The following is a 15,655-nucleotide window of genomic DNA, read 5'->3' as shown; positions in this document are numbered from 1 at the left end:
GTTTAAAAGAGAAAAAACTAAAATCTTGTTAGTCCAATCAAGTCGCGCTATCAAACCTATGTTAGCTTCATAATTTTATCATTATGAGTCACTTTTTTCAACAAATGAGTGTTAGAATGTTATTGTCTTCAATACAAAAATCTTCCAGCCTGTTCTTTATTCCACAAAGTTTTGCTTCAAGATACAGAAATTCCATCAGTTATATAACACTGAAAAAGTGACACCAGCATTCAACTACCAGTAGGTAAAAGATCTCAAATTCTCCGAAACCCTTCAATCTACACACTTTTTTCTTGTTAGAAAACACTTAGTTTCGACAGTCCGAAGTATTTGCCATTCCAATTCAATAAACTTGATATATTATTAGAGGGAAAATGAGATTTCTTGTTACAGTATGGTTCTTATGCATATTTCTTTCATGTGCAGGTAAATTTATATTCTTGATCAAATTCATTTTGGATCCTGAAATTCTGCTTTTTTTTCCTTAAAACAAAAAATTCCAACTTGTTTATTTACGGGTTGCTGCAGTTGCCTATGATCCTTTGGATCCAACTGGGAACATAACAATCAAATGGGATGTAATGTCTTGGACACCAGATGGTTATGTGGTGAGTACTGCCTTATATATACAAATTAATCTTCTGAACTTTTTGAATTTCTGATACAAAGAGATTATGGCAAACACAAAATGGCTTTGTCAAAATAGCATTCGCCTTACTTAAAAGATCGCGAAAACATTCGTGTGAACTACCCTTATTTAAATAACTATAATGATATATATGTTTTCCTAGGCTGTTGTGACAATGAACAATTTTCAAATGTACCGGCACATCATGAGCCCGGGCTGGACCCTGGGCTGGACATGGGCTAAGAAAGAAGTAATATGGTCCATGGTTGGGGCACAGACCACAGAACAAGGGGACTGTTCTAAGTTCAAAGCTACCATACCACATTGTTGCAAAAAGAATCCAACGGTGGTGGACTTGCTCCCTGGTGTTCCTTACAACCAGCAATTCAGCAACTGCTGCAAAGGTGGAGTCATGTCTTCGTGGGGCCAAGATCCACAGGCTGCCATCTCGGCCTTCCAAGTTAGCGTTGGCCAAGCCGGTACCTCTAACAAGACTGTAAAGCTTCCAAAGAACTTTACCTTGTTAGGTCCTGGACCAGGCTACACTTGTGGTCCTGCAAAAGTTGTTCCTTCAACCAATTTCCTCACAACTGATCGGCGCAGGAAAACTCAGGCCCTGAGTAAGTCCTTTTTTCCATACTTCTTGTGCAGTATTAGATATGACTAGACATTATAATTTAGGATTGAAAAGCATTGTTAGTCATTCTTTTTTCTGTTAATTCAGTATATTGAGTACCTAACTGAAACAAAAATGAAAGTTCATTGATTCATTTCGGGAAGGAAAAAAAATGGTTTCAGAAATGCTATAACTTTGGTGACTAACAGTGTTTTTAAATACAAAATTTAGTTTATTTTTCTTCTTTAACAGTGTTCTAATCAATCTTTGAAGATTTCACATTCTTGATTGAGCTCTAGTTTGCTAATACTTGGATTCAATGCAGTGACATGGAATGTGACATGTACCTTTTCACAGTTTCTAGCCCGGAAACACCCCAGCTGTTGTGTCTCAATTTCGTCCTTCTACAATGAAACAATCACTTCTTGTCCTTCTTGTGCTTGTGGCTGCGAAAACAAAAATAAATGCATCAAGTTAGCAACTATTTTGATATGGCACATCAATTTGTATACACTATTTGTGTAAAATGAGTCGAATAACTGGTAACTATGTTTGCAGGAGCGACTCGAAACTTCTTAATATGGTTGGGATAAACACTCCAAGAAAAGATAACTCGCCCCTTTTACAGTGCACGCACCATATGTGCCCAATCCGGGTGCACTGGCATGTTAAGGTCAATTACAAGGACTACTGGCGTGTGAAGATAGCAATAACTAATTTTAACTACAGAATGAACTACACACAATGGACTCTTGTTGTACAGCATCCAAATCTGGACAATGTGACCCAAGTTTTCAGCTTCGATTACAAGCCTCTGGCACCCTATGCATCCATCAGTAAGTTTATAAACTCGTCTGAGAACATTTGTTAAAATACTACACGCTTGTGTACTAAAAATATGTACATTTGATATGTGTAGACGACACCGGAATGTTTTATGGCATGAAATTCTACAATGACCTGCTGATGGAAGCTGGGCCGTCTGGGAACGTGCAGTCAGAAGTTCTTATGCAGAAGGACAAGAACACCTTTTCCCTCAAGCAAGGATGGGCGTTCCCCAGGAAAGTATATTTCAATGGTGAAGAATGCATGCTGCCCCCACCGGATTCTTATCCGTCTCTAGCAAATTCTGCTCATCCAAGTCGAGTTTCTATCTCAACATTGTTCAGTTTTGGACTTCTGGTTTTTGTTGTAATGTGGGGATGAGTTTCCAAATTTTAATAGTATTGGAAATTTTGAAGACAAAGAACGGAGACTCTCAGTGATTCAATGATTATTGGTCCAGTAATCCTAGCAACATAAAAAATTTAAACCTCTGTTTACTATTTGTATGTGGCATTTGTCAAATTGTTCTTATTCTATACTTCTGCGAGCGAACTACCTACGATATGGGACAATTTACCGTGGGGGGCTTATTCTTTACAGGAAGCTTCATCAGACACTATCTCATTAGAGTTCGAGTGCTTTCTTTAGGAATGATGCCTAACCTCATCTGAGATCAGCTGCACTGGCTGAAATGTCGGCAGGATTTGTATAAAGAAGCGAGTGCATATTGAAGCTTAGACGAAGACTCTGTATTTGGAATTAAACTTTTACAGCTCTAGTAATACTATGAACTGAAAAATCTATGAACAATGTGATGTAAAGCACTAGCAAATCATGTTATATAAGAAGATAAAAAATGGAAGTGACGTCACTAACTCTTACAGTAAGTAGGAACATCCAAAGTATGTTTGGTAGAGTACTGAAGAGGAGTAGATAATACTGAAGACAAAGGATTTTAGCTTCATTTTACTTTTGCAATATGGCCTGATACTGTACATTTCATCTTATGTGATGAACAACAATGTTTAAATTTTGCATCTGAAACCATATGAAAATGTAAACTCCTAGGATCCAATGCAGCGTGTCTCCAATAGTGGACGCCTCATCAGATGTACATTAGTATTCATGTCATAAGATTTAGCCTGTCTGGTAGCGCTTATTCGGGGATTTTTAGCAACTTTTGGACCGTTATACAGTGCAAAAGGTCCCATACCAGCTGCAACTGTTGAAAAAAAAAAAAAAAAAAAAATAGCATGCGTCTTTTTTTTAATTTGAATTATAAGAAATGCCCTGCTAAAGAGGATTGAATGCAAAAATAAAGGGGCACATAGGTCATTTTCTAGTCCACTTTAATTGTTGGGTAAGCAATAAATAATTGCTATTGGTGTGGGACCCGATTGCACTGTACAATGGTCTAAAAGTTGCTAAACATCTCAGAATAAGTGTGACCAGACAGCGGCTTAAGAAATTTTTATCCTGGCCAAAATTTTTTATCAAGATAGGGTGGATATCAGAAGACATTGCGGGTTGCTCCGGAACTCAAGTCATATTGTACTTTTAAGATAGTTATGTCTTGTCTTGAATATCAATGAGTGTAGCTGTATGTAGGGTGAAAGTTTGGGGTTGTCAAGCTAAGCACCTTTTTAGGCCGAGTTGGTATGCTCCAGCCTTTAGTCTTGGAGAACAAGTTTTTTTACTTAAGCTAGTATCTACTTCACCACTCAATTCTATCTGTTCATGACTTAAAATTGTTCATAAACACTTCGTTAACAAATCTAACCAAATAGTTATACGCGTTGACTTAGAGAATAATGAGGTATAAGATAAAATATGAAGTAGAGATCATAACACAAGAAGAACACAAAAATTTTTTAGAGGAATGAAGAATTATTATAAAAAAGAAAGAATCACAAAGATTGTGTACTTCTCACAATTCTAATGAAGTCTAACTTACTTCAACTATAAAGAAGAGCCAACTATATAGAAGTACATGTCAAACTCGAATAAGAGTCCAAAAGATGAATCTTAGGCCGGAATGGTTTATGCTACTCAAGCAGGCCCTTGTGACAGGGCGGAGGTGGGGCCTATCTATTTCACAGGGGCTTGTCAAAGGCCTCTGTTTGTGTAGCTCGGTTCAGGTCAAAATAGCATGGTGCTCGAGCGCCAAGCTCGCTATAATCAAGCGATAGGTGCGCCGCTAGAGTAGTAGGCAGATAGCAGCTTTCTACTGAAAATTTCATCCCGTCACTCGAGCTGTAAGCTAGCGGCAATGCTGTATCTTTTTCTTCTTGACCCATATTTTGACATCTTCAAAGTTCAATTAAACAAATCCACAAATACCCAAATGAATTTGGGTCAAATTTTAACAAGTCTCTACTTGGAACCAAATTTCGATATAATGAACAAATTTCAAAACTCTCCACCTAGAGACAAATTTCACTACAAGACAAAAACCGAACTCTTCAACAAGAACATCGACCGTCCTCTCCAACGAACAAAATTTTCTACTTTTTCCACAAAATCAAACTAGGATAAATAAATCCAAACAATACTCGATATAATTACCTCGGGTTCAAAAATTTGCTCGAATTATCAATACCACAAAATGCTTTTGTAGAAGTTTTTTTTCCCTAGACTTAACATCTTCAACTACATTTAAAGTATATGCAACTAAATTAGCTTTATCGAACTTGTGTGAAGCCCTAGTATTTCTTTTAATCTGTCTCTGACAATTGAATACGATGGCACCACTGATGGTGGTCGCAAAGCACATTATCTATAACCTCCAAACTTGAATGAGAAGTATTCTTCAACATGAACCCCAAAGCAAACTTCAACGGTACAATACCAAACTGAATATCCACCAAAGTGCTAAACCTTTGCTGATTGATTTTCAAAAATTCTGCACAACCTTCCAAAACATACAACTGGGACCTTCGCTGCCCCTCCAATACAACATGGGCACCTTTATAAACCTTTAGGACTCCACCTTAACTAATGAACTTGTACTAGAGATAAGATTTCTCTTCAAATATGGAATGTGTCTTACTAGATCAAGTGTTCTGACCGTCTTATCTAATATCTTAAGTCTGACCCTTTTAATACCAGCTACCTTACAGGGTATGTTATGTTGAAAACAAATCCCGATTGGGAAACATGAAAAGTGCAAGCTATAGCAAGAATTCAATCATTGTCAGGTCTGGAGTCGCTTTCAGAAATAACCAAACTTTCTTCATCACTGAAACAGTTCTCAACAACATTGAATTCACCTGAATTTTTTTATTGCATTCCCTTTTGATTTGTAGCCAACTTTTCTTTATTCTGCAACTTGTAGCATCCTTCTTAATTTGTCCATTCTTCTTACAATAGCTACAAATTTGATTACTAAAGTTAGACTTCGATCTGCCACTCTCTTAACCACCATGTACAACAAGGCCTTCTCTTTGAACCTCAGATCCAATCAAATGCTTCATCTTCTCCTTTAAAACAAAGCATCATATACTTCTTCAACGATGAGAGTATCACGACCATACAATATCGTGTCTCTAAATGACATATATGAAATGGGCAACGAACACAATAAAATCAAACCCAAATTTTCTTCATCACACTTATCCTCCAATGTTTCCAAATCATCAACAATTTCTTTAAAGACGCCAAGGTGATTTTCTAAGGATGTACCTTTTGTTAAACGATGAGAATACAAATGTTGTTTCAGTTGCAATTTTCTATTTAGGCACTTAGTCATGCACAGTTGCTTCAACTTCAACCATAACGTAATTGTAGTTTTCTCCTTCAAAATGTCCTGAAGAATATAATTCAAAAGATGAAGATATATTTGTGAGAAGGCCTTTCAATCCTTACGATGTTTTTTCTCCAATGACCAAGTTGAGGTTACCTTGTCAAATCCCAACAAAGTGTCGTCCAAATCCATCGGAACAAGCACTGTTTGCATCTTCACCTGCCACAACGATAATTTAGTACTGCAATTCAAAGGCAGAATATCATATTTCATGGCTCCTATCACAAGAACAAAAATCTCAAACAAATCAAACCTTAAACTCTAATACCAATGGTTAACAAATCTAACCAAGTAGTTTGGAGCGCTAACATCACTTGCTAGAAAATAACAACGCATATGACAAAATATGAAGTAGCAATCACAACACAAGAAGAACACAAGAAATCGGACAGATGAATGGAGAATTATTATAAAGGTGAAAGCATTACAAAGATTGTGTGTTTATCACAATTCTAATAAAGTTTATCTTGTTCTAACTATAAAGAAGAGCTAACCATATATAGGGTACATATAAAACCATAATAAGTGTCATAAAAATGGAAATAACATCAAAAAACACATCAAAACACAAGACGGATCACGGGTTCAAATGACGCGACGCTCAAGCATCAGGTTCGCAGTAAGCGAGTGATAGGTACACCACTCAAGCGCCAGGCTAGCGGTAGGACGGAAACTTTCTGCTTAAAATTCTGTCCCATTGCTCGAACAGTAAGCTAATGGCTAACTAGCAACATTGCAACATAGTTTCCTGCTCGATCCATATTTTGACATCTTCAAAGGCCAATTCAACAAATTCACAAAAATCCAACCGAATTTGGATCGAAGTTAACACACTTTCCAAACAAATTTTGTCAATGCTAAGCTCATTTTCTGGCCTCAACGGTCCGTTGTGTTCAGTTGACTAAAAGGGGCCTGAGCTCAATAAGTCTCGTCAAGTTCGGAACCTGCGCCATGCCAAGATCTTCACATACATTCATGAGTCAATGAGTGGTGTAGTTAATTCAATGGGTTCCGTGAACAACGCAGTTACCCATGTTATGTTAGGTACAAAATCCATGCGTACTGAACATTCTTAAATGCTAAAACGCAACTGTCCGAACCACATAACAAAAATACTTAAAGTTTCCTGCCAACATAAAAACTAAATCATGTCGTTTTAAATAAATATTAATACCATTACATCTATGTAACATAGAAATAATAGAAATGAATGTGCCCCATGGCCTCTTCTGCCAAATTCACCAAAATATACACGTTGAATTAGTTTTGACAATGATCTGGATTCGTCTAATACATATGCAGAAATGGGTTCGACTTGTTCCAAAAGATTATCCACTGGCCAATCCACTATGACTAGTATTCTTAATTAGAGACGTCTATCATTACTATTGGAAAAAAAATTTCAGCGAATCGCCAACCAGGGGTGGACCCAGACGACTTGGGTTAGGGGGGCAAAAATAAAATTTATAGGGTATCTTCTAATAAAAAAACTAAAGAACAAAAAAAAAACAAAAAACCTAAGAAATAATTTTTTCCCCCAAAATCTAGGGGGTCAATTGCCCCTATAAACCCCCCTAGGTCTGCCCCTGTCGCCAGCCCTTGCATTGCTTGAACGGCATCTTCGCTCATCTTGTTAGCTTGAAGGGTGCTTATCTCATTTGCAATGTTGCCCAGGGAAAGTAAATATAGATGAAAATAAATAAATTCCTTGACGGTGTCATCCATGAAACAAGTGCATCCTTGACGCAGCGAAAGAAAGGAATTCAAGCGAAAACCTTAAAACAAGCAATTTGAAATCCATCAAATAATAAAGAAAATAAACTCACGAATTTATTTAAAAAAAAAAAAGAGCTAAGTTTAGAACGACTAAAAGTAATGAAAAAGAAGTTTAATCAAACTAGAATTAAAAAAAAAAAAAAAGGAAAATAAACGAATTGACAAAAATAGCGCTAAAACTTTAAAAATCAGTTTTCAAGGCCTAACCAAACTTGAACGGTCGAAATTCAACGTACTGTTCCCCTCGTCGTTCTCCTTTCAAAATGGTCTTATGGGACCGATCCGAAATCAAAATAATTTATTTCTACTAGTACTCTTTTTTCAATATACCCCTTATGTCGTACATCAATCCTAGTAAGCATACCCACCAAGCATCAAAAGAAGCTTGTATTCACGTGCCAACAAATGGTTTTTATCATAGAACAACGAAGTGTTTACTTGGCATACAAATTACTATACAGCTCAAGTGACATGGTTGGCTAAAAGTACTAAAAAATAGACTCTCGAGCAACTTTTTATTTTTAAGTAAAAGAGTAACTTATTTTAGAACTAACTCTTGCATAATTACTATCTAAAATGGTAATTTATTCTGACTTTGCAAATTAAAAATAACTGTTCATTTTCCAACTTATTCACATTTAAGTAAACTTGCTTGCAACATTTTGAGATCAGCCAAACATGCATCACAAATAAATTAAATTCAGTACCCTCCAACTCGCTAGCTTCACTCAAAGGGCCTGCCACTGATGCTGCTCAAACCTGCGATCTATGCAGCGGCTGCACCCAAAATAGTAAACTCAACCATTACAAATGTGTATTTCACTCTACTTGCAGGAAGCAGAGGAAGGGAGAGCTGAATTGCGCACCTTACGAGAACTAAGTGGTTCATCTGATCAATTTTACAGTCCATTAACTTAGCTGGGATTGCCTTGACAACCCATAGTTCTACCTCATTGTTGTCGATCTACAAAAAAACAAAATGACATGGTGCTGGATGCCTACGAGTCATTCTAATGCAGTAAAAACCACAGGTAATGCACAGTGAACGTAAAAATATCTCAAGGCCTATAAATCAACACCTAAAACATGTACCAAGCCGTCTTGACAAATAACTTTTAAAGTTTAGAAACAGAAACACGCACATGCCAACAGTAAAGCAGATAATATGGAAGTTCACTTTAGTGCTAATTTTTTTCCTTGATTTACTATTTCGACATGAAATTTCCAAGTTCTTATTGGTTAGAAATCAATTGTCATCATGTGTCTTGTGTTATTGAAAACAAAAATAGATCAACCATTCAATTTTTATCTTTCAAAATAAGCAAGCATAAATTAAATCCTAGGGATTCCTAAGAGCTAAGATGTACACAAATGGTCATTTTGTTTATCAAGACTCAGATAACTATCCAGAAAACGATAAGATCAGAAAATAGAACTATATAGTGCTTGTTTTCCACTCTAAATACATTTTCTTACATCGTTTACGGAATAGAAAAGAGAGAAGCCAAATCAAAATGGATAAAAATTGGCGTAACAATTACATGTCAAAATGACGAGAAAGGTGGAGGGGGAGTACTGCATTATCTAGTATTTCAGGATGTATTGTTATGAACATGTACAGTAGTCGGCTTACCGCTCTCCTCAATTATGGTAGCTCACAAGCTTCTCAACCTCATGATGGTACATTCTTGGTAATACAACCAAGTTGACAATTATGAAGTCCAATGGTCTTTGTATGAATATAATAGAATCTGATGCATTCATGATGAGGAAGAACTGACCAGTTCCATTCAACTAGTTCAACGAGGTGTTCGTATACGATTTTCAGGACACAATTGCTAAAATAAAATAAGCTGTCGTTAAAGGGCAATCAGCATAGACAACATTAAAGAAGCAGAAAGGCACTTCAGTTTTGATTCTAAATCAGGAAAGATAACCAGGGAAAATTAAAATCCATAACTGTTCACGAACTCTATAAGGAAGTATGCTATGATTTATAAGCACTACTGCACTACATGAAATTACATAACCTACGCCTTGACAAATTCAACTATGGTTTTGACGGCTTCTTCCTTAGCTTCACTCATTGATGGTTCATCTTCACCAGAGAAAGTCGCCAGATACTTGACAAGAAATTTAAAAGAATCTTTCGAGGAGCTAAAATCCCAGCAAAAGGTATAGAAACATGTTATGATATTACTTGCAGTATAATTGAGCAAAAAAAACAACAAATTACAATAATCTCGCAGTAGAGGTCTCATCTTTTATTTGTAGGACTATATACTTACGATCTAGTCATGCCATATAAACTTTAAATAGCACATAGATCAATTGCGGAAATTAAATGGACTGAAAATATACCTCCAGCCATTGATGTCAATTGTGCAATCTGAGATTGGAGCTTTAAATCTTGGATTGGAGTGCTTCTAATGCCTTCTCAATTCCTTGACAATGGTGTAAGAAAACTGAATGGAATAGATGGCATTAGGGACCCTAAACCGTGTTCCATACATATATAGGCTCTACCATTATTGAGTCTACCTTATTCAATACCAATAATTATGTAATTATTGACAAAATCGGCAGAATTTATAGGCCACTTTATTTGATATTAAAAATCTCTCACTCAAAATAGGAAAGAAACCAACATTCTCCCACTTGGCCCAAAAATTCTGTCATTTCCTATAGTAAGAAACAGGTACATGAATCATGGCAATAGGTCCTCTTAGAACAAGTATTATCTTCCATGTATTACAATATAATGTGTATCTTAACACTAGCCCATATAGCTTAATGAATAGACCTTATGTTTATTCAAGGTCCAAAAATTAATGATATTTCTCCAACCAATACATGTGTACACAACAGAAATGGGAAATATCACAACTGAAAATAGAGTTTTATTACTAATGACATTGGCCCATACTACGAAATCATTTTAAGGAACCAAGTCTCATTCGGTCTACATAATCCTTGAACTTGAATGGTGGCATGCCTTTTGTCCAAGAATCAGCAATCATTAATTCAGTGTTAACGTGTTCAATGACCACTGTTTTATCTTTAACACGTTCTCTTATGGCTAAGTATTTGATGTCAATGTGTTTGCTTTGACTACCACTTTTGTTATTTTTTGCCATAAAAACTGCAGTTGAATTATCACAAAATATCCTCAGTGGCCTAGAAATTGAATCCACAATTCTAAGTCCAGAAATAAAACTCTTCAACCATATACCATGCAAGGTTGCCTCAAAACAAGATACGAACTCAGTCTTCATAGTGGAAGTAGCAGTTAAGGTTTGCTTTGCGTTTCTCCAAGATACAGCTCCACCAACAAACATGAAAATATATCCAGATGTTGATTTTCGTGAATCAACACAGCCAACAAAGTCCGAATCTAAATAACCAATCACTTCCAGATTATCAGTTCGTCTATACATAAGCATGTAACCTTTCGTCCTTTGACGGTACCTCATCACCTTCTTTGCAGCTCTCCAGTGGTTCATACCTGGATTACTCTAATATCTTCCCAACATTCCAAGAGCAAATCCAATGCATATGGAAAGTTCTTCATTCGTTCCCTTTCAAAATCATTTTTCGGGCATTGGTTCAAACTGAATCTATCACCCTTCACAATGGGAGATATACTTGATGAACAATCTTTCATTCGAAATCTCTCTAAAATCTTATTGATATAGATTTCTTGTGACAGACCAAAAATCCCTGTAGATTTTTATGCCAATAACGTAAGATGCATCATCCATATCTTTCATGTTAAAATTTTTAGAGAGAAATTGTTTCACCTCATATAGCAAACCCGTATCATTGGCTACAAGTAAAATATCATCCATATATAGAATAAGAAAACAAATTTTACTCTCACTGACCTTCTGATATATACATTGATCCATAATGTTCTCTATGAAACCAAATGAAGAGATAACATCATGAAATTTTAAATACCATTGACGGGAGGCTTGTTTCGATCCATATATGGATTTCTTAAGTTTGCAGACCAAATGTTTACAACTAATAGAAGAGAATCCTTCTAGTTGTTTCATATACACCTTCTCCTCTAGATCTACATTAAGAAAGGCCATTTCCACATCCATTTGTTGCAACTTAAATCAAAATATGCAATCAATCCCTTAATGATACGTAAAGAATCTTTCTTAGATACGAGAAAAAATGTCTCCTTATAGTCGATTCCTTCCTTTTAAGTAAATCCCTTGGTTATAAGTCTTGCTTTATATCTTTCAATGTTGCCTAATGAGTCCTTCTCTGTCTTAAAGACCCATTTACATCCAATAGCCCTTGCACCATTAGGCAACTTGACAAGATCCCAGACTCCATTGGATGCCATAGAATCCATGTCATCTTTCATTGCATTGTACCATAAATTTGATTTTACAATTCATGGCTTGTGAAAACGTTTCAGGATCATTTTTAGCTCCGATGTTATAGTCCGATTCTTGCAGATAGTCAATATAATCACTAGTTATCGCTGATTTCCTTACTCTAATAGATCTCCTTAATGTTGTATCAACGTTTTCCTAAGGATCATGTTGTTCAACCGATTGTTCAATAATTTCAGGCAATTCTTGAATATCTTGATCTACTGGATTGTCATCAGCAACTTGTGGTACTTCAACGATTGGTTGTCCAACACCTGTTTGAACTTGAGGGGTGTTGTGAACGATAATCAATCTGTCACTTGAAGTGGAAGGTTGAGCATCAATATGATTCCTTTCAGAAACAATGTTCAAGAATCGATCGCTCCCACTAATCAAGTTATTCTCAAGAAACTTCGCATTTCTTGACTCCACAATCCTAGTACTGTGAGATGGACAATGGAATCTATACCCTTTTGACCTTTCGGCATATCTAATGAAATACCCAGTAATAATCCTTGAGTCTAGTTTATTCTCTTGTGGGTTATAAACTCTTACTTCAGACAGGCATCCCAAACGCACATATGTCCCAAACTCGGTTTCCAACCTTTCCATAATTCAAATGGTGTCTTTAGGACAGCCTTGGTTGGAACTCTGTTTAATATATACACTGTCGTTTTAAGAGCTTCGATCCACAAGGATATAGAAAGCTTAGAGTTGCTAAGCATACTCCGCACCATGTCCAATAAAGTTCGATTTTTTCTTTCAAACACACCGTTTTGGTCCGGAGAACCAAACATGGTGTATTAGGCAACTATCACATTCTCTTCAAGAAACTTTGCAAATGGACCAAGTGCTCGTCCATCCTCGGTGTATCTACCATAATATTCTCCATCCCTCCCTGCTCACGATCTTAATTTGCTTTCCACATTGTTTCTCGACTTCGGCCTTAAAAACCTTAAAGGCATCTAGTGCTTCGTTCTTGTTATGAAACAAGTAGATATACATGTATTGTAAATAATCATCAATGAAAGAGATGAAGTATTTCGGACCATACACGAGTCCATTTCTGGATTACAAATATCTGAATGTATGATTTCTAACATGTCTGTACTCCTCTTAGCACCTTTCTTGGACTTGTTGGTCTGCTTTCCCTTAATGCAGTCCACACAAGTGCCGAAATCAGTAAAATCCAAAGTACTAAGTACTCCATCATTCACCAATCTCTTAATCCTTTCTATAGAGATATTTCCCAATCTCCGGTGCCACAGTGTAGAGGAATCCTCATTTATAACACATCGTCTCATACCAATGTGAACATGCATAACATTATTATCAATACAATGTTGTAAATTAATAGAGAAAATACCATTAGACAAATTACAATTCCCAATAAGATCAGATTTATAAAATAAACTTAAAGATGTGACTGAAAAATTAAAGGAATATCCCAAAGGTACAAGTCTTGAAATCGAAATTAAATTTCTAGAAAATTTTGGAACATAAAAGGTCTTTTCCAACTCTAAATCATAGCCATTATTTAAAACTAAACTGCATGTTCCAATAGCCTCCACATGTGAACCCATCTTGTTTCCTAATAAGATGCTTTGTTCACTTCCCACCGGCTTCCTTAGATTTCTCATAATCTGCAAGGTATTTGAAATATAGATTGTAGCACCAGAATCAACCCACCATGTATTATGATTGACATCAACCATATTAGATTCATAACAAACAAGGGAGATTGAATTATCTTTCATCTCAAACCATTTCTAATATTTGGTACAATCTTTCTTCATATGCCCCTTGTTTTTATAGAAGAAGCAATTATTTTCCTTTTTAATTTTACCTTGGGATGGTATTTTACCTTTCCCCTTTTGCTTGGCTTGGTTATGATTCTTCACTTGGTTCCGATCCTTCTCACGTGTTGCCAACAATGCATTTTCACCCATTTTCATAGCTAACCTTCATTTCTCTTGAACACACATGTCAGAAGTTCATTGATTGACCATTTGTCTTTATGCGTATTATAACATATTTTGAAGGGTCCATATTAGTGCGGAAGAGTATTCAATATATAGTGCACAAGGAAAGAATCAGACATATCAACCTCTAGAGTTTTCAGCTGAGTTGCAATATCCCTCATTTACATGATGTGCTCACGCACACCTCTTACATTGTCGAGCCTTAAGGATGAAAATTTCATTATCAAGGTGCTAGCAAGTACTTTGTCTGAAGTTATAAACTATTCATCAATAGCCTTTAGTAATGCTTTGACATCATCATGCTTATCGACAGGGCCTAGAATACCAGCAAAGATTTTGGTCTTTATGAACACCATACTAAGGTGATTAGACCGCTCCCCCTATTCATAAAGAGCCTTTTCTTCTGGAGTGCTGGTTGCAATAATATTCGGCTTGTCCTTCCTTATAGGATAATCGATATCCATGCACCCCAAATGAAGGAAAATTCTCTCTTTCCACACTTTATAGTTGTCCCCTTTCAGTTCAGGAATTTCACACTTAATATCAGAGAAATTTGCAGGTTGCATGACTGCAAGAAAATTAGACACGCATAAAATTTGAGACAAATGAATACATATCATGTTTTACCAATATAAATCATGTTTCAAAATTATGAATCTAGTGACATAGAACTTACTTGTGGGTTAAAGTCCTACTCAATTAGATCCATGTATAAACTTAATGATAAAACTATTAAATCACGTTCGAATTCCTAATTCTTGTAGGTTATTAAGAAAGTAATTCAATATTTTATCCTAGTTGATCATACAAATATAATAAAAATTCATATGGGATAAAATTTACCATATTATATATGATCAACCACAATTAATGTCTTTCCTCAATATGTGATTCTATACTTTAATATATAATTTTGCATAATTAAGGATGCTATGGCTACTTCCTAATTAATTAAAATTATATGGAGCACTCGACATTAAATACAATTCACAAAATATGCTCCCATAAGAAATATGAGCACAAAAATTAAATTGTAATATACTAAATTATTTAACTTAATATTGCATGTATAACAAACCAATAAAAGTTATACATACAAAACAACAAAATGCAATAATTTTAGTACATATAAAAACAAAACCCGCAAACAATTCCCATTAATTTTGTGACTTATTCACATGCAGTAAAAAATAGGTAGAATGGATTTTGTCTTTGCCAAACCATTACTTTATTAGAATTGTAGAATAGCAACAGTCTTTATCTCATGTAAGTGGGCCCGCATGCTGGAAACTAATGGTCAAAACAAATATCATTCTTGTACTTTAATTAGTACATGACAAGGATTGAAAGGCCCACTGCATATCAAACCAATTTGGCATGTCTCTCTGCAACGATAATAAAGAATGGCCAGCTCCAGGTTTGAAAAGATTGTTTACCAAATTTTTTTTTTCCTTTTTTAATTACTAACAGGTCGTCTTCAACCTTTAGTCGAGTCCGACAATTTCTATGCATTCCAAACACCAAAATTTTAAGCATCAAATTACAGAAATATTAGAAATCCAATTTCTTAATGATTCCTAACCTTATTTTTTATCAAAAGCTTATAGTAAATTTCTGGAAAAATTGCATATAGCA

At 35.6% G+C, this 15,655-nt stretch overlaps 1 protein-coding gene across 1 annotated transcript; it reads left to right on the top strand.

Moving 5' to 3' along the window:
* The first annotated feature begins 228 nt into the window (after positions 1 to 228).
* LOC111396984 (COBRA-like protein 4) lies at positions 229 to 2,868 on the top strand. The gene is made up of 6 exons (XM_023023636.1): positions 229 to 426; positions 529 to 608; positions 792 to 1,248; positions 1,570 to 1,717; positions 1,803 to 2,080; positions 2,164 to 2,868. The coding sequence occupies exons 1-6, from the start codon at positions 375 to 377 to the stop codon at positions 2,448 to 2,450; spliced, it is 1,302 nt and encodes a 433-aa protein (XP_022879404.1). The 5' UTR covers positions 229 to 374; the 3' UTR covers positions 2,451 to 2,868.
* Positions 2,869 to 15,655: the final 12,787 nt, after the last annotated feature.

Source organism: Olea europaea, chromosome 7 (assembly GCF_002742605.1).
Source record: "Olea europaea var. sylvestris chromosome 7, O_europaea_v1, whole genome shotgun sequence".
In the NCBI taxonomy this organism is placed as follows: Eukaryota; Viridiplantae; Streptophyta; class Magnoliopsida; order Lamiales; family Oleaceae; genus Olea; species Olea europaea.
This window is presented reverse-complemented; position numbering and strand designations above follow the sequence as displayed.